Genomic DNA, 18,824 nt, shown 5'->3' with positions numbered 1-18,824 from the left:
TTCTGCCATACAACACCACTAATCAGCCATAATTATGTGTATATCCCCTCCCTCTTAAGCTTCACTATTATTTTGTTTGAGTTTTCCTCTTTTCTTTTACTAGCGTGGATCCAAATTTGGAGGTTAAGGCTTGATTCATCCCTTCCATTGTTTTCTGTATCCTTTAAGGCATTGTACTAACCTGCAAGTTAAAAGTTTGACTGCTGCTGTTAGGGAACCAGGTTCTTTTGCCCAAGGAGCTGCAAGCCAAAACACTGAGACCCCAGGTTTGCAGCAGAGAGTTTATTTGTGAGGTATCAACTAAAAAAGATGCACAATTTGAGAGTTGTGAGTTAAGTCTTATTTGGGGCAAAATGAGGGCTGTAGCCCAGAAGGCAGCACCTCAGGTAGCTCTGAGAGACTGCTCCAAAGAAGTAGTGGGGGATGTTCAATATATAAGGTTTTGGTGAACGGGGAGTTCAATGCAATCAAGTGCTTACTTTACAAGAGTTTTTCTCCTAGTCACGAGGATCTGATGTCACCATGAATGGATTTAGTGGTTTTCTAGATATGAAGGGGCTCTTCCCTGATAGCTTAGTTGGTAAAGAATCCACCTGCAATTCAGGAGACCCTGATTCAATTCCTGGGTCGGGAAGATCTCCTGGTGAAGGAATAGTCTACCCACTCCAGTATACTTGGGCTTCCCTGGTGGCTCAGCTGGTAAAGAATCCACCTGCAATGCGTGAGACATGGGTTCAATCCCTCAGTTCGGAAGATCCCCTGGAGAAGAGAAAGGCTACCCACTCCAGTATTGTGGCCTGGAGAATTTCATGGGCTGTATAGTCCATGGGGTCTCAAAGAGTCAGACACGACTGAGCGACTTTCACTTTCACTTTAGATATGAGGAGATGCAGGGATTGGTATCATAAAATCTGTTCCCCCCAAATATTTAACTATATAAAGATGTGTCCCATCAGATTCCCTGGAGCACAGAGTGCCTCATTCCACCCTGAACTTCCTCAGGGGTTGTTGAAGGTCAACAGCTGCAGCAGCACAGGGTTCAATCTCCTCAGAGGCAGATGACAAATGCCTTTATTGTTCAGTTGTTGGCAGTGCTCTTGGCAAGTGCCCATTAATAGTTGACAGAGGCAACGCAGTAAGGCTGCAGGGGCTGTGATGACAGTAGGTCATGGGACAAGCAGGTCTCTTCTGAGCAGACTCTGATGAGCTATATTGGTTTCCCTGGTTTCAGCCCGGTTTGTTGTGTTACAAGAGGAAGGAGTTTTCAAACAAGCTCTTCCCTTATCTGCTGTTCTGTAAAAGGAGCTCAAGAATTTCCCTTAGGTACCAGTTTCTGTTACAGGTTTTTAACCCTATGAATCAGGGTTTGGCTATCCCATCTGTATTTCAGATGGCAGTGAGGGAAAGGAAGGACATGCAGAGTATAGTCTCAAAATTCTACGCCCAAGCCTCCCCAAGAGCAAGGGCGGTTGCACATATTCCCTATGCAGACTTCTCTAGCTGCAAAGGCAACTAGAAAAGTATAATATCCTTAGATTACCATACACTTATTTCGTAAAATAGAATGATAACGATATTTGGAGCGGCTGCTGCTGCTAAGTCGCTTCAGTGGTGTCCGACTCTGTGAGATCCCATAGATAGCAGCCCACCAGCTCCCCCGTCCCTGGGATTCTCCAGGCAAGAACACTGGAGTGGGTTGCCATTTCCTTCTCCAGTCCATGAAAGTGAAAAGTGAAAGTGAAGTCGCTCAGTGGTGTCTGACTCCTAGCGACCCCATGGACTGCAGCCTACCAGGCTCCTCCGTCCATGGATTTTCCAGGCAAGAGTACTGGAGTGGGGTGCCATTGCCTTCTCCAATTTGGAGCTGCAGAGTGTGTTATAACTGTAAAGGTGTTTGTGACGATATCAGGGACAGATTTTTCTTGAATTCTGAGACCACACTTAGTATATTCAAGACTTGAACCCAAGCTGGGAAAATTACTGTGGCCCCATAAGCCTGAGTCACTGAGATTGATTCAGAGGGAGGTTGGGCATGTGACCTAAAACCAGATAAAGTTAATCTTTTCTTAGTTACCTGTATCCAAGAAAATTTTCTCTCTTTTTCTCTCTCACTCTTTGTCTTTTTTGGGCTCTCTTGATTTCCTGAGAGATTTCTTCATTAACTTTTTGTTTTCATTAACTTTTTGTTGTTGTCAGCGAGGGAATAAAGATGTATGATTCAAAACGAAAATTTTAATGCCATTTAGATATGTTTGGCTCTGCAACATGATGTATATTATAAACATGATATATGTTATTACTTACAAATAAATTTGGAGTCTTTCAGTTTCCATGGTTTGTAATTGCTTCAGGAAAAAATACTTTAAAAGTTATATCCCATAACTCTAATTCACAAAAGTATAGTATTAGGAAAGGAAGAATGAGTAAAATGTGTTCATAAATGGAAGGCAGTCAATGAGATGATTTAACTGAAGATTTTTATAGTTGCTATTTATTTAACTCCAGAAAAAGTGGTCTTGCATCTTGTTTTAGAAGTTGTGCTTCTTTGTCACCTAGTAAGGAAATCAGTCCTGAATATTCATTGGAAGGACTGATGCTGAAGCTGAAACTCCAATACTTTGGCCACCTGATGCGAAGAACTGACTCATTTGAAAAGACCCTGATGCTGGGAATGATTGATGGCGGTAGGAGAAGCGGGCAACCAAGGATGAGACAGTTGAATGGCATCACCAACTCAATGGACATGAATTTGAGTAAGCTCCGGGAGTTGGTGATGGACAGGGAGGCCTGGCGTGTTGCAGTCCATGGGGATGCAAAGAGTCAGACATGACTGAGTGACTGAACTGAGCTGAAATGAACATCGAACCTTGTGTCCAGTGAAACATCTGAGAGGAAGAATCTTATTTCCATATCCTCAGAGTTTAGTGCCAGACCACAGGGTGTGGATGGACCAGCATTATAAACAGCTCGAACATGAAGTACTTGCAGTTCAGAAATATGAGTGCAGTTCTTCACATGGAAAATATGGGCACAAAGAAGTACTAGCTCTTTGGGGGATAAAGTTCCTAGGCTTGGGGAGCTTTAGAATTGGAGAGAGTAACCATTGAGGCAAAATGTTTATAAAAACAAGGCAAAACTAAAAGCACCTTGGATGTTGCTGAGCACAGAAATAAAGATAAAAGAATAGGCATTCAGGACTACAAAATTGTAAGGTGATAGACCTTGTTTGCTTATTTGGCTATAATAAGTATGTCACTCTGCTTCCAAGCTGGGGTGGAGGTGTATCACCTGAGGAAGTTCAGCCTCAGTGTATCTGCAACACGAGGTAAAGGGATAACTGATAGTGTTCAAGCTAATCTCTCTTTAGATCTCATTTTTAAAGGAAAAAGTTATTTCTGGCTTAAGGTTCCTTTTACCATTTTTTAAGTGTCAGAAAGTTCACATGATCAAAGTCTGCAGTTAGTTGGGTAGGAGTTTAATATAGTTTAATATAGTTGGGTAGGAGTTTTGGGGGAAGGTGTCTATTAGAGCTATACAGAAACAGAAAGCAGGATCTAATACAAACCGAAAGCCCCAAGTGTCTGTGCATTCATCCACCATTAGTCTCATTCTGTGTTGTCCATTCTTCTAAATTTTTAGGATCCACATGTACTTCACCAGAAATGGTTACCTTCTCATTCATCTCCACTACCTTTTAAGAATATTGGAGCCAATAGTCATATCATAATTGTATTATAATCTAATTGTATTTGTATTGTACAATGTAATTGTATTATATATTACAGTTGTATTTATATGTAATACATATAATAAATAGATTTAAGAGCCTAGATATGATGAATTGAGTGCCTGATGAACTATGGAATGAGGTTCGTGACATTGTACAGGAGACAGGGATCAAGACCATCCCCATGGAAAAGAAATGCAAAAAAACAAAATGGCTGTCTGGGGAGGCCTTACAAATAGCTGTGAAAGAAGAGAAGCTAAAAGCAAAGGAGAAAAGGAAAGACATAAGCATCTGAATGCAGAGTTCCAAAGAATAGCAAGAAGAGATAAGAAAGCCTTCTTCAGTGATTAATGCAAAGAAATAGAGGAAAACAACAGAATGGGAAACACTAGAGATCTCTTCAAGAAAATTAGAGATACCAAGGGAATATTTCATGCAAAGATGGGCTCTATAAAGGACAGAAATGGTATGGACCTAACAGAAGCAGAAGATATTAAGAAGAGATGGCAAGAATACACAGAAGAACTGTACAAAAAAGATCTTCACGACCCAGATAATCACGATGGTGTGATCACTGACCTAGAGCCAGACATTCTGGAATGTGAAGTCAAGTGGGCCTTAGAAAGCATCACTATGAACAAAGCTAGTGGCAGTGGAGCTATTTCAAATCCTGAAAGATGATGCTGTGAAAGTGCTGCACTCAATATGCCAGCAAATTTGGAAAACTCAGCAGTGGCCACAGGACGGGAAAAGGTCAGTTTTCATTCCAACCCCAAAGAAAGGCAATGCCAAAGAATGCTCAAACTACCGCACAATTGCACTCATCTCACACGCTAGTAAAGTAATGCTCAAAATTCTCCAAGCCAGGCTTCAGCAATATGTGAACTGTGAACTTCCTGATGTTCAAGCTGGTTTTAGAAAAGGTAGAGGAACCAGAGATCAAATTGTCAACATCCGCTGGATCATGGAAAAAGCAGAGAGTTCCAGAAAAACATCTATTTCTGCTTTATTGACTATGCCAAAGCCTTTGACTGTGTGGATCACAACAAACTGTGGAAAATTCTGAAAGCAATAGGAATACCAGACCACCTGACCTGCCTCTTGAGAAATCTGTATGCAGGTCAGGAAGCAACAGTTAGAACTGGACATGGAACAACAGACTGGTTCCAAATAGGAAAAGGAGCACGTCAAGGCTGTATATTGTCACCCTGCTTATTTAACGTCTATGCAGAGTACATCATGAGAAACGCTAGACTGGAAGAAGCACAAGCTGGAATCAAGATTGCCAGGAGAAATATCAATAACCTCAGATATGCAGATGACATCACCCTTATGGGAGAAAGTGAAGAGGAACTCAAAAGCCTCTTGATGAAAGTGAAAGTGGAGAGTGAAAAAGTTGGCTTAAAGCTCAACATTCAGAAAACGAAGGTCATGGCATCCAGTCCCATCACTTCATGAGAAATAGATGGGGAAACCGTGGAAACAGTGTCAGACTTTATTTTTCTGGGCTCCAAAATCACTACAGATGGTGACTGCAGCCATAAAATTTAAAGACGCTTACTCCTTGGAAGGAAAGTTATAACCAACCTAGATAGCATATTCAAAAGCAGAGACATTACATTGCCAACAAAGGTCCGTCTAGTCAAGGCTATGGTTTTTCCTGTGGTCATGTATGGATGTGAGAGTTGGACTGTGAAGAAGGCTGAGCGCCGAAGAATTGATGCTTTTGAACTGTGGTGTTGGAGAAGATTCTTGAGAGTCCATTGGACTGCAAGGAGATCCAACCAGTCCATTCTGAAGGAGATCAGCCCTGGGATTTCTTTGGAAGGAATGATGCTAAAGCTGAAACTCCAGTACTTTGGCCATCTCATGCGAAGAGTTGACTCATTGGAAAAGACCCTGATGTTGGGAGGGATTGGGGGCAGGAGGAGAAGGGGACACAGATGATGAGATGACTGGATGGCATCACTGACTCGATGGACGTGAGTCTGAGTGAACTCCGGGAGTTGTTGATGGACAGGGAGGCCTGGCATCCTGTGATTCATGGGGTCGCAAAGAGTCGGACACGACTGAGCGACTGAACTGAACTGATCAAATCCTGAGGGCATATATGTGTCTTTGCAGACCTTGTTTTCTTGGGAGCAGAATAAAAGCACTGTTGTTGTTGTTATTCAGTCACTAAGTCATGTCCAGTACTCTTGCCTGGAGAATTCCATGGACAGAGGAGTGTGGCAGGCTACAGTCCATAGGGTCTCAAAGAGTTGGATTTTCTATTTGCATTTCTAATGAGTTCTGACAATTCATCTGTAACACTAAAGAATTTCCTTAATAAATACATTCTGTGAGGACTGTGTAATACCCAGTCAGCAGGCAAGAGACTCTTATGAGCACACCATACACAAGTCTAAGGAGATGGGGAAAGAGATGTAGTGATGTCCAGAGAAGCTCACTCTTCCTGTTCTAAGTACTGTGTGAAAAAATGGTTGCCTTGCTGTCTTCCTCCAGAATTGTTCACCAAGTACTTGTGTAGAACTTTGATTCCATCAGTAATTTAACAAATATTTATTAAAGTCTGGAAGAGGCCTGGAGCCTTAAAATTTGTGTAACTTTATTTCAACAGATGACCACTTGGGACTGAACATCAGAGCAGTGAAGGTTCCTTTCTCTCTGCTTTAACAGTCCTTTCCCTCACTCCTGACCCCTTCCTTTCTCTAAGCCACGATCACTTCATGGCACAAATGCGTGTGCCTGTTTCTTGTTTGCATTACTTGTCATGTGTGTCAGGAAGATTTGATGGGGAAACAGAACTCCTCACTGTCCCTTCACCCCCTTTACCAGACCATCCAGACTTCCAGTGCTCAAGATATTCCTCTGATGACACCAGAGGGTCTTTGGGGACTGGACCAGCTGAAGGACTTATTCCAGAGACTTTGGTCAGAGAAGTGGCAATTGGGCATTAACCCTGAACCCTTCAGAAAGCAGAGTCATCCTATAGACTCTGCAGTTTGTCAGCATGTGGGTGGCATGTTCAGTGAGAAATGGATCCTCCTCACATCAAAAGCACAGTTTTATTTCAATAGACATTCCTTGAACTGGTAACAGTTATGGTGACAATATAAATTTTGCCGATTACTGGCTCTTTTTTTTTTTTTTTTTTGCTATTTTAAACAATATCATTGTTCTGTGAGCCAAATGTGGTGGCTTCATTGCTGGGCAAGTCTCCTGGGAGAGAAACTGGAGGAACTCAGAGCACATGGGTTGTGCAGTCTCTCCCAGAGAAAAGTGGCAGGTTCAGATGGGTGTGTGTGTACTTTCTGCCTGAATTCTTTCAGTACCAGTTCCTAAAATTGTGCCCTTTATTTTGAGAACCCTAAACAGCAATTAATGTAGTAAGGAAGTGGCAATTTGGGCCCCTGATGGGTGGAAGTTTATGTATTTATTCATGTGTATTGTTTGAACACCGGAAGTCCCAGTGGTGGTCTTTGTGGTGGGAGCTAAGTATACAGTGAAGATCATCTGGTAGACAGGATCATGAGGTGGTTGCTGCTAAGTTGCTTCCGACTGCTGCTAAGTCGTGTCCGACTCTTGTGACCCATAGACGGCAGCCCACGAGGCTCCCCCGTGCCGGGGATTTTCCAGGCAAGAACACTGGAGTGGGTTGCCATTTCCTTCTCCAGTGCATGAAAGTGAAAAGTGAAAGTGAATCGCTCAGTCGTGTCTGACTCTTAGCGACCCCATGGACTGTGGCCCACCAGGATCCTCCGTCCATGGGATTTTCCAGGCAAGAGTGCTGGAGTGGGGTGCCATTGCCTTCTCCACATGAGGTGGTAGAGGAGATAAAATGTAAACAGGTCATTTCAATGTCGAAATTATATAAAAATCCTGTGCTCTGAGTGAAACATGGTACAATGGGGGCACAGAGAAGGGACACCACGCCCAGTTCATTTTAAGCACAAGGTCTAGCATTAGACAGCTGAGAAGAATTCTTAAATGTTGTGTTGAAATTGAAGAAAACCTCTTCTTTGAACACACTGTCTTCATAAGGTGTAGCAGGAATTTGGAGGTCATAACATTCCAGCAGACTTTATACCTAAAAATCACTTAGGGACTAGAAGTTCAAAGCCTTAGTGACAACAACAGTATGATACACATCTGGTGCTTTCTGCTTCCTGCTCTAAGTAGATTCCTCCTGCGGAGTTGACTTTTATTTCTCACAGTATTCAACACTTGCATCTTGTCATAAGAACTATTCCATCCCATGTATTATTATTTCTTATTTAATGTCAATAATTCTATTTATGTTTGAATAGGTGATAAATCATACAAAATATAAAGCCCACAGAAGAATATGTCTGGTATTTTTGGTCTCAGATATGCAGGTCCATTCCTATTTTGCTCATGGATACCAGTTTCTTTCGTGTTTCCAGAGATAGAAGATAATATATTCATATATTGATTATGTTTTATATCAGTAATGCAATTTACACACTTTCTGCATCTTTATTTATTTATTTACTTACTTATGATACATCTTGGAGATTTTCTCACATTACCACAAATACAGCTTCCTTTATACTTTAGTGATATAGAGCATTCCTGTGTAATTGTGTCTCAGGATTTACCTCCCTAGTATGTGATAGGGGGACTTTAAAGATGTTTCCAGTCTTTTGGAATTACAACAATCCTTCAATAAATGTACCACCATTCATTCCATATTCAGCTTGGGTACATAAATGTTTAAAATAAATCCCTAAGTGAGAACTTGCTGGATCAACAGTATTTGCATTTAAATTTTGGTATACATCTGTATCAATCTGCACTCTTCCTAGCAAATATCAGGCTGCCAATTTCCTGTAACCCTTGCCAGGCCAGTGTCCTGTCAAAACTATACTTCTTGGCCCACTGAGAGGTGACACAGTTATCTCCTAATTATATTTTGCATATCTTTTATAATCAGTAAAGTTAAATATTTTAATTATCTTCTTATATGTTTACCCATTTAAAAAATGTGGCTGTTACCCTTTCCTTGCTAATTTATGTGGGGTTGTTAGATCAAGCCTAAAGAAACTCTCTCCATATCTATATCATAGGTGACTGTCCCTTCTCTTTATGCTTTGCTTAAAACTTTGCTATGAATCAATCATTATCTTTTAACTCATTTTCCATTTCTTTAAATCAACCAAGTCAATCAAAATTATTTAGATATTTAGATATCAGGCCCTGATTCTTTGGTAATAATTTCTTATTTTTAAATTTTTCTTGATTGAAAGTATTGTGACATATACTTCAAGGATTAGCCACCCTTACATGAAGTTTTTTTTCATGTACTTAACAGGAATTGCCAGCTCATTTAACAATTCACCTGAGATCCATCATATCTATACACGGATAAAAAATTTAAATAGTGAGAATGCTAACATAAGGCCAAATGCTGTCAGAATTTTTAAAATTTCAAAGAGCCTATCATTTTTAGTTCTTTTGATTTCCTTTTGTAGTTGAAGTATCTCAATATGTAATTCACTGGCTTTCCTTTCAAATCCTTCAGTAAGCAGTTCTTCTTGCATCTGTAAAAAGAAGACAGTGCCCTGTTGAAAATATCCAAACATCAAAGTTTTATATCTAACAACTACAGGAGCTCAACACCTGTGTCTATTTCTATATGGCCTTAGATGCTTTTTGATGAGTTTGTCCAATATTTCTAAATGGATGTGGGTGGGTAGAGAGAATATTTAGAGTTTACAGCTTCCCAGGATTTACCTAAATCAGTGACCCCAACCTTTTAGGCACCAGGAACCAATTTCGTGGAAGACAATTTTTCCACAGACCAGAGTAGGGGGGAATGGTTTCAGGATGATTCAAGCATATTGTGTCTATGTGCACACTATTCCTATTATTATTACATCATGTTATATAATGGAATAATTACACAACTCACTATAAAGCAGAATCAGAGGGAGCCCCGAGTTTGTTTTCCTGCAACCAGATGGTTGCATCTGAGGGGATGGGAGACAGTAATGTCTGAAATGTGTTGCTTATGTCCAGTCTACTAGGCAATCTAATTTCAGTTGCTGTTACTGCAAAAAACCCTGCTTAGTGAAGACAGGATGATGAAATGGAAGCAGGCTTTTCAGTGCTTTTGTGGCAACCTCAGGATATTTCACTTTGCTGTTAATCTGGAAAGTATTTGACATTTGAAGCTATCTCAAACATACTTTTAAGGCCACTGTCATTTGGGAGTTCATGCAAATTCATCCTGTTCTACAACGGATAAAGTTGATTCATTTGGTTTATTCACAAATGGGTTTCAGATCCTTTCCTTTCCGGTTTAGGGGTCTTTTGTGTTTGGGAAGTGATGTTCAAACTGTTTGGAAAGCCGAGATAGGTGTTCACACGCCGGTTGGGAGAAAGAGGCCCTGGCTCAGTCTTTTTCAAAATCTCTGCTAATGTTTGAAACGTGCCAAAAATCCCAGTGTTCACCCATCATCCGCATACTTACAGTTTGCCTTTGAATGCAGCCACTTTATCTGCTGACTTGAACACAGTTGTCATTCTCCCATGAAGTTGACAGATTGAGTTTGTTGAATATGTCACACAAGTAAGCAAGTTTGGGTCACAACCCATTCTGTGTCACTGAAATGTGCTGCCAGTGCTGTCTTTCTAAAAGGAATCTCTGGAGCGGCTCTCTTAACTCAAAAACTCTGGCCTGGGACCTACCTTTAGAAAGCTATCCCACTTTTGTGTATAAGAGATGTGTGTGCTCTACATCTGTTTCCTCACAGAGCTGGGAAAACAGACATGAGTAAAGGGCAGATATTTTAATGTGGCTGACAATTTTAATCACATCGTGCAAAATGTTGTTACGTTCAGGTGACATTTTTCATCTAGCCAGCATTTCTCTAAGGATAACACAGTGCATAGACTCACATTCAGAAGCGAGCTCTTTGACCTGAATAGTGAATCGAGAAAGCCATTCAGTCATGGCAGCCACTCCATCCGTGCACATACCAATACAAATGCCTGATTCAGGTGTCCTGCTATGTAATCATTCAAAGACTTGAATAGTTCTGTGGTTGTGGTGTTGGTTGGCAACAAAACTGCACATAACATATCCACATGCACATCCTCTGAAAAATAGATTCCTCAAAAACAAGATTGTTGCTTTGTTGTCAACATTCATAGACTTGTCAACCTGGATTGCATACCACCGTAACTCATTAACCTCTAACAATTATGCCTCAATGTCCTCTGCTATTTCATCAATTCATCTAGTTATAGTGCTAGCCAAAAGAGGAACTCATGCCACCTTCTGAACTGCAGCCTGTCCTGAAAGTTCCTGACAAATGTCCTTGGTAGTTGGCAGGATTAACTATTCACCAACTCTTCTTAGCTCTAGCATGTGGTTAGGCACTAAGAATGATGCTTTCAGTGCTGACACGTTTGATGAAGTGGTAGCCTTCAATAACTGCTTCTGTTCTTCTTGTTCACATTTTTTTTTCTTTTGAAAAACTGTAAAAGCTTGTCCTTCAATGCAGAGGGCTTGGTTTCTATGTGGCGAATCAGTTTTGAAGGTTTCATGGCTTCGATGTGTACCTGGTCCCTACATCTTATGCAGAGTGGGTTGGAGAATGTGAACCACCTAGTGCAATGAACCTGTAATTTAAGTAGGACTTCTGGTAATTTCTTTTAAATGCAACTTTCATTTATTTGGCAGTCTTAGTGTCTTCTGCGGTCTCATCATCACCTTTTCAAAGAAGCTGTCCAGTGACATTTTTTTTAAAACTTACTTTGGCTAGGCTTAGCTTGTGAGCTCACCAAAACTGTGATTGAGACAAGTGAGCAGTGTGGAAAAGAGGTGGGGACAGAAGTGGTAAATAAAACAACCAGTGGGCCATATATGGACTAAAATAAGTGTTGGATTCTTACTTGAAACCTGCCACCAGATGTACAATTGAAGTACATCAACTCTTGCCAGTATAGAACCTGCCACGAGATGCAGCTTAATTAATTGTCACTTGCCACTCACTGATAGGGTTTTGATATGAGTCTGCCAGCAATTGATTTATGATGGCTCTGTGCAGTCAAACCTCTCTGCTAATGATAATCTGAATTTGCAGTCACTCCCCAGCATCACTGCCTCAGCTCCAGCTCAGATCATCAGGCATTAGATTCTCATAAGGAACACACAACCTAGACCCCCTGCATGCACAGTTCACAGTAGGGTTCAGGCTCCTCTGAGAATCTAATGCCACCACTGATCTGACAGGAGAGAGTTCAGGCAGTAATGTGAGTGACGGGGAGTGGCTGTAAATACAGATGAGGCTTTGCTCACTTGCTTGCTCACCACTCACCTCCTGCTGTGTAGCCTTGTTGCCAATAGGCCACATCTGCTGCCAGTCTGTGCCTGTGGCTGCCGACCCAAGCTCTACACCATCTCCCTGGGTAGGGAGGACCTGTTCCTCAGTCAGGCCTTAAAGCTATACCAGTGATGTGTTTCAGCCCTAAGAATGCATTCTGGGAGGGAATGTAGGTGAATTCTGAATATTTCTCAGTTCCCCTGAGATAAAATGGCCACAACTCATGTCACAAATAATGAGATCTGCTGACCCTCTTTAGGACACTGACTATCAAACTCTAGGTTTGAACAAAGAATACATTTACTCTAGGTGTGTAAAATGAATCAGGCAGATCTGGAAACAAATGTAGCAAATTTTAGAGCTTTCAGCATCCCATATATCATACCAGGCACAATCTGATACCTTCAAGAGCAGATGGAACTATTCCAGGTCTCTGATGGTTGTACCAAAAATTCTAACGACTCTAACACTGAAGTCCTATTCATCTTGGGGCAAATATGACACTGTAATCACCACAAACAGCAGTTTAGGAGCCTGGACCGTGTTATTTTCCCTTCCAGACCCTAACAGTACAGAAAGTGCTGAGTCTTACAGAGGTGAGTCTTCAGCACGATCCACATCTCTTTGATATTTACATAAAACATATGTCTTTGGATTTCTGTCTGGGATCTGACTATAGGTCATATTTCTGTCCCTTTATTATAGAGAAACTAGCATTTTGCCTATCAGATTCTGCCCACGCCCATCTAGACTTACCTTCAGCTTGTGCACCAGCACTGCTTCCTGCTCTCTTAGAAGGTTTTCTCTTTCCATCATCAACTTTTCTTTCAATTGGGCTACATTTTCCTTATAGCTTCTCTCTTGGGCCTCCATTTTTTGCTTCTCATCATTCAGTTTTTGTGTTAGCAGATCCTGTTTCATCTCTGCTGCTTGTCTCTTGGTACATTCCTCTGTTTCACAAGAGTTTTAAAGAAATAACAGTTATGCTGAGCTGTACCTTCCTGAGCTCAAAGACTAAAATGATATTAAATTGGTGGGAAGGAGTCTGACTGTTCCTGCTACCACATTAGACAGCTTGCTTCAGCATATGAGGTAGAAGCCCTGATTGGATGTACATAAAACCCAAACTCCCGTGGTTATTTCCATGTGTAGCAGAGAGGTTCCACAGAAGAAGAGGAAGCTCTGGTTCCAGGAAGAGTTTGCTCCCACACCTGCCAAAGGGCAGCACAGGAACCACCTTCCCCTCTGAGAGCCCAGTCCTCCCTGTACCTGCCATGGCCTTGTCCCCATCAGTGAGGGCCTGGTCTGCCTTCAGGATGGCTTTCTCTACTCCTGCCTGTGACTGCAGGAAGCTCTGGAGGACCTGGTTTGCCTGAGAAAACAACAAGAAGCAAAGACTCATCAGGTAGCAAAGACTAGAGTCTTGCTGTGGAAATTATTGTTCAGTAAACCTACAGACTGTGTCCCTATATGTTCTTCATCCTTCTTGGGGCCCCACAGTGGTTAAAGATCCTGTAATTCTGTGCAGTTGTACAGACACCAATCCTCGACTGCTTGCAGCTGTAGTCTCTGCACATTGTTTTTCTTCTAATGCTCATCTACTCTTTCTTTATTAGGATACCATTTACTGACAGTCCAACTTGTGGCCTTTACCTCCTCTTCCAGGAAGCATTCTTAAGCTTTATTCTGAGTTCTGAATGGCTTCCAAGAACATAACAGCTGCCCTGTAAGCACTACTACTTGATAGTTGTGTGATCTTGGGCAACTTAGTACATTCTCCCCATGTCATATTTCTCAACTTTATAATAAAGATGATAGCAGTATCTAATTTATATTATTCTGAGGACTAAATTGATAATCCAACCAAATCACCTAAGGTACAGTTGATGTAGTGAGTGCTCAACAGACATCAGCCATCATCATCATCACCACCACCATCACTGTCACTCATCCCTATCAATGTATATAATAACCATTGTCCCACCATATCCATTGACTATTTACATGTCCTTCTCAGGTAAGACCATAAGCTTCTTGAAAATAGCAGCTTTTCTTTAATGTTCCCTATTCTTTGCAGAAAGCCCATTTGAGGGAAATTTCTTTTTAAAATTTTATTTTATTTTTATGCAATTTTTAAAGGTTACACTGCATTTAAAGTTACTACAAAATATTGGCTATATTCCCTATACTTTGCAATATATCTTTGTAGCCTATCTTACACCCAATCATTTGTACCTCACACCCTCCCTCCTGTATTGCTCCCACTCCACATTAGTAACCACTAATTTGTCCTCTATGTCTGTGAATCTTCTTATGTTTACTAGTTTGCTGTAGCTTTGGATGTCAAATATAAGTGATATCATCAGTATTTGTCTTTCCCTGTTTATTTCTCTTAGTATAAGTCAATCCATGTTGCCACAAATGGCAAAATTTCGTCCTTTTATTTTTTTAATAACTGTGTAAGTAGCATTCATATATATGCACATTCCACATCTTCTTTATCCATTCATCTGTTGATGGATATTTAGGTTGCTTGCATATCTTGGCTATTGTAAATAATGCTGCTATGAACTTTGGGATGAGGGTATCTTTTTGAATTGGTGTTTTGCGAAACCTAGTACATTGTTTGAATACGAGGAATAGTCTCTTTCATCTAGATCCTTGATAATAAGTCCTGTCTTTGGGTAGAAATATTTCTGGTTTGTTGAAGAGTAGCTAACACGCTGTAGATATAAAAGCTGAAAATGTAAAGATATTGCCATGCTCTCCTTTCTCTACAAAAGTTGTGCTATGGTCTTAGAATTTCAAAAGAACCAACAAAAACCCTTGGACTCCAATCTGTTGTTCTTTCCCAATCCCCGTACTCCTCACCTTAACTCCTTTCCTGGGAATGAGTTTATAGTTCTCTTCAAACTTGTTCCTTGCTTCTAAGTAACAATGGTGTCCTCCAGGGACAAAGAAAGTTCCCTCTGAAATACTCATCATTAAGGGCTCTGAAAGCTTTTTAAGCTCAGCCTGACAATATCTGACAGATGCTTCTTCATTTTGCAACAAGAAAGCATCTTTCTTTTTCTTGATCATGATCTGTTGAAAAAACAAGGAGAAATGCAATAGAAAGGAGCTGTTAGAAGAAAACATCCAACTGTGATCCTCTTGAAGGAAGCAATGGGACAAATTGGCGCACATGAGACACAGAATAATAGATACAGAGTCAGGAGACTAGCTTTAGTCCCAGGTGTGACCAACTCTGTGTGACTTATAGGAAGTCCCTTAACTTTCTTGTCTCCATGTCAGCATCTGTGAAATGATGGGTTGGCAGATGTGAATTTCATTGTTCCTTTAACAGTAGTAGGATTAATAGTGATAAATCCATCAACAATGAAAAATAACAAGTTCAATTATGATTTGAAGTAGGCTTTCTTAGGCATACTAGGTGCTTTAGATAAAATATATATATAGCAAATCAACTGCCTAACATAGTGAGTGAAGTACACACTGAACAGAGTTTTGAACTTTTTCTGAATTCTTGTTTCATTGAGGGTTTGATTGTGTGAAAACATAGGAACAGAAATTTCATACCTGTCCTAATAAATTACAGTTGGGCTGGTTTTACTCTGAGAGATTTTTGTAACTTGTAGGACATACAAAGGTAGACTGAAAGACAAGGTTTCAGTGATGGTGCTAATGGTAAGTAGAATTACGAACTCTAAGAATTCTCTCCCTTGGTGTTCACACTGCATGGTCTCTGGACCTATGAACATGATGAACGTTGATCCTGTGTTTAGATTATGTCTTATTGTACAGGCTACTTTAAGAAAGTGAGATTACCCAAGTGGGCATTACATAATCACACAAGCCCTTTCCATGCAGTCTTCTCTAGTTGGTGGCAGAAGAGGTAATTGGAGTGATTAGAAATAAAAGCAGAATACAATGCACCATTACTGGCTTGAAAATGAAGGGGGGTTCCGGGAAGGGAGTCTTAAAAAGAGAGAAGTTTCCAAACACCAGGAAACACTCTCACTGCCGAGTCTGTGGCGAGCCTTGGAAGCACAGAGGGCAACATAAAAGGGAGGAAAAAAATAATAATTAAAACCCACAGATTACGAGCCCAACAGTAACTCCTCCAGCAGAGAAGCAGCTCAGACGCCTGCACCCGCCACTAGCAAGTGGGGGCTGGGCAGGGAGGCATGAGCTGCATGGCTTAGAGTAAGGACAGGGCCTGAATGCCCCAAGGGCACTCTGAGAGAACTAAGTTGGGCTAGCAAACCAGACTGTGGGATAACGACCACGCGCAAAGCCAGCCCTAACCTAAGACACTACCAGGCCTGCGCACAGAACAAAGGACTGAACAGAGATAGCTGGCTGCAGACCATTCCCCTCCAGTGACAGGCAGCCAGAGTCGGAAGGGGGCAATTGCAGCCCCAGAGAGACATTATCTACCAAACTGAAAGCAGGCTTCTTTGCTAACTAAGACTTCTTGTCTCCACAAACTGCCAGAATACAGAAAGGCCATCCCAAACTCAGCAATATAAACAAGATGAAGAGACAGAAAAATACCCAGCAGGTAAAGGAACAGGATAAATGCCCTCCAAACCAAACAAAAGAGGAAGAGATAGGGAATCTACCTGATAAAGAATTCTGAATAATGATAGTGAAAATGATCTAAAATCTTGAAATCAAAATGGAATCACAGATAAATAGCCTGGAGACAAAGATTGAGAAGATGCAAGAAAGGTTTAACAAGGACCTAAAAGAAATTTAAAAAGAGTCATTATATACTGAATGACACAATAAATGAGATCAAAAACACTCTGGAGGCAACAAATAGTAGAATAACAGAGGCAGAAGATAGGGTTAGTGAAGTAGAAGATAGAATGGTAGAAATAAATGAATCAGAAGGAAAAAAGAAAAACAAATTAGAAGAAATGAGGACAATCTCAGGGACCTCCAGGATAGTGTTAAATGCCCCAACATTCGAATCATAGGAGTCCCAGAAGAAGAAGACAAAAAGAAAGACCATGAGAAAATACTTGAGGAGATAATCATTGAAAACTTCCCTAAAATGGGGAAGGAAATAATCACCCAATCCAAGAAACCCAGAGAGTCCCAAACAAGATAAACCCAAGGCAAAACACCCCAAGACACATATTAATCAAATTAACAAAGATCAAGCACAAAGAACAAATATTAAAAGCAGCAAGGGAAAAACAACAAATAACACACAAGGGGATTCCCATAAGGATAACAGCTGATCTTTCAATAGAAACTCTTCAGGCCAGGAAGGAATTGCAAGACATACTTATAGTGATGAAAGAAAATAACCTACAGCCCAGATTACTGTACCCAGCAAGGATCTCATTCAAATATGAAGGAGAAATCAAAAGCTTTACAGGAAAGCAAAAGTTGAGAGAATTCAGCACCACCAAACCAGCTCTCCAACAAATACTAAAGGATATCCTCTAGACAGGAAACACAAAAAGGGTGTATAAACTTGAATCCAAAACAATAAAGTAAATGGCAATGGGATCATACTTATCAATAATTACCTTAAATGTAAATGGGTTGAATGCCCAAACCAAAAGACAAAGACTGGCGGAATGGATACAAAAACAAGACCCCTACATATGTTGTCTACAAGAGACCCACCTCAAAACAGGGGACACATAGGGACTGAAAGTGAAGGGCTGGAAAAAGATTTTCCATGCAAATGGAGACCAAAAGAAAGCAGGAATAGCAATACTCATATCAGGTAGAATAGACTTTAAAACAAAGGCTGTGAAAAGAAACAAAGAAAGACACTACACAATGACCAAGGGATCAAACCAAGAAGGAGATATAACAATTATAAATATAAATATATATATATATATATATATATAACCCAACATAGGATCACCACAATATGTAAGACAAATGCTAACAAGTATGAAAGGGGAAATTAACAACACAATAATAGTGGGAGACTTTAATACCCCACTCACACCTATGGATAGATCAACTAAACAGAAAATTAACAAGGAAACACAAACTTTAAATGATACAATAGGCCAGTTAGACCTAATTGATATCTAGAGGACATTTCACCCCAAAACAATGAATTTCACCTTTTTCTCAAGCTCACACGGAAGCTTCTCCAGGATAGATCACATCCTGGGCCAAAAAATAGCCTTGGTAAATTCAAAAACACTAAAATCATTCCAAGCATCTTTTCTGACCACAATGCAGTAAGATTAGATCTCAATTACAGGAGAAAAAACTATTAAAAATTCCAACATATGGAGGCTGAACAACACGCTGCTGAATAACCAACAAATCACAGAAGAAATCAAAATATGCATAGAAATGAATGAAAATGAAAACACAACAACCCAAAACCTGTGGGACACGGTAAAAGCAGTGTTAAGGGGAAAGTTCATAGCAATACAGGCATACCTCAAGAAACAAGAAAAAAGTCAAATAAATAACCTAACTCTACACCTAAAGCAACTAGAAAAGGAAGAAATGAAGAACCCCAGGGTTAGTAGATGGAAAGAAATCTTAAAAATTAGGGCAGAAATAAATGCAAAAGAAACAAAAGAGACCATAGTAAAAATCAACAAAGCCAAAAGCTGGTTCTTTGAAAGGATAAATAAAATTGACAAACCATTAGCCAGGCTCATCAAGAAACAAAGGGAGAAAAATCAAATCAATAAAATTAGAAATGAAAATGGAGAGATCACAACAGACAACACAGAAATACAAAG

General features: G+C 40.4%; 1 protein-coding gene across 2 annotated transcripts in view; it reads right to left on the bottom strand.

Moving 5' to 3' along the window:
* Nucleotides 1-8,228: 8,228 nt before the first annotated feature.
* Nucleotides 8,229-18,824, bottom strand: part of LOC129656156 (guanylate-binding protein 4-like) — a 37,490-nt gene continuing 26,894 nt past the window's right edge. For both annotated transcript variants that reach the window (XM_055586904.1, XM_055586903.1), the window contains 4 exons: nt 14,953-15,165; nt 13,351-13,453; nt 12,838-13,031; nt 8,229-9,291 (listed from right to left, as the gene is read on the bottom strand). In XM_055586904.1, coding sequence (XP_055442879.1) covers nt 9,106-9,291; nt 12,838-13,031; nt 13,351-13,453; nt 14,953-15,165 — 696 coding nt within the window. In that variant the 3' untranslated portion in view covers nt 8,229-9,105. The remainder of the gene's footprint in view (nt 9,292-12,837; nt 13,032-13,350; nt 13,454-14,952; nt 15,166-18,824) is intronic.

The sequence above is a fragment of the Bubalus kerabau genome, chromosome 6 (assembly GCF_029407905.1).
Source record: "Bubalus kerabau isolate K-KA32 ecotype Philippines breed swamp buffalo chromosome 6, PCC_UOA_SB_1v2, whole genome shotgun sequence".
Taxonomy (NCBI): domain Eukaryota; kingdom Metazoa; phylum Chordata; class Mammalia; order Artiodactyla; family Bovidae; genus Bubalus; species Bubalus kerabau.
This window is presented reverse-complemented; position numbering and strand designations above follow the sequence as displayed.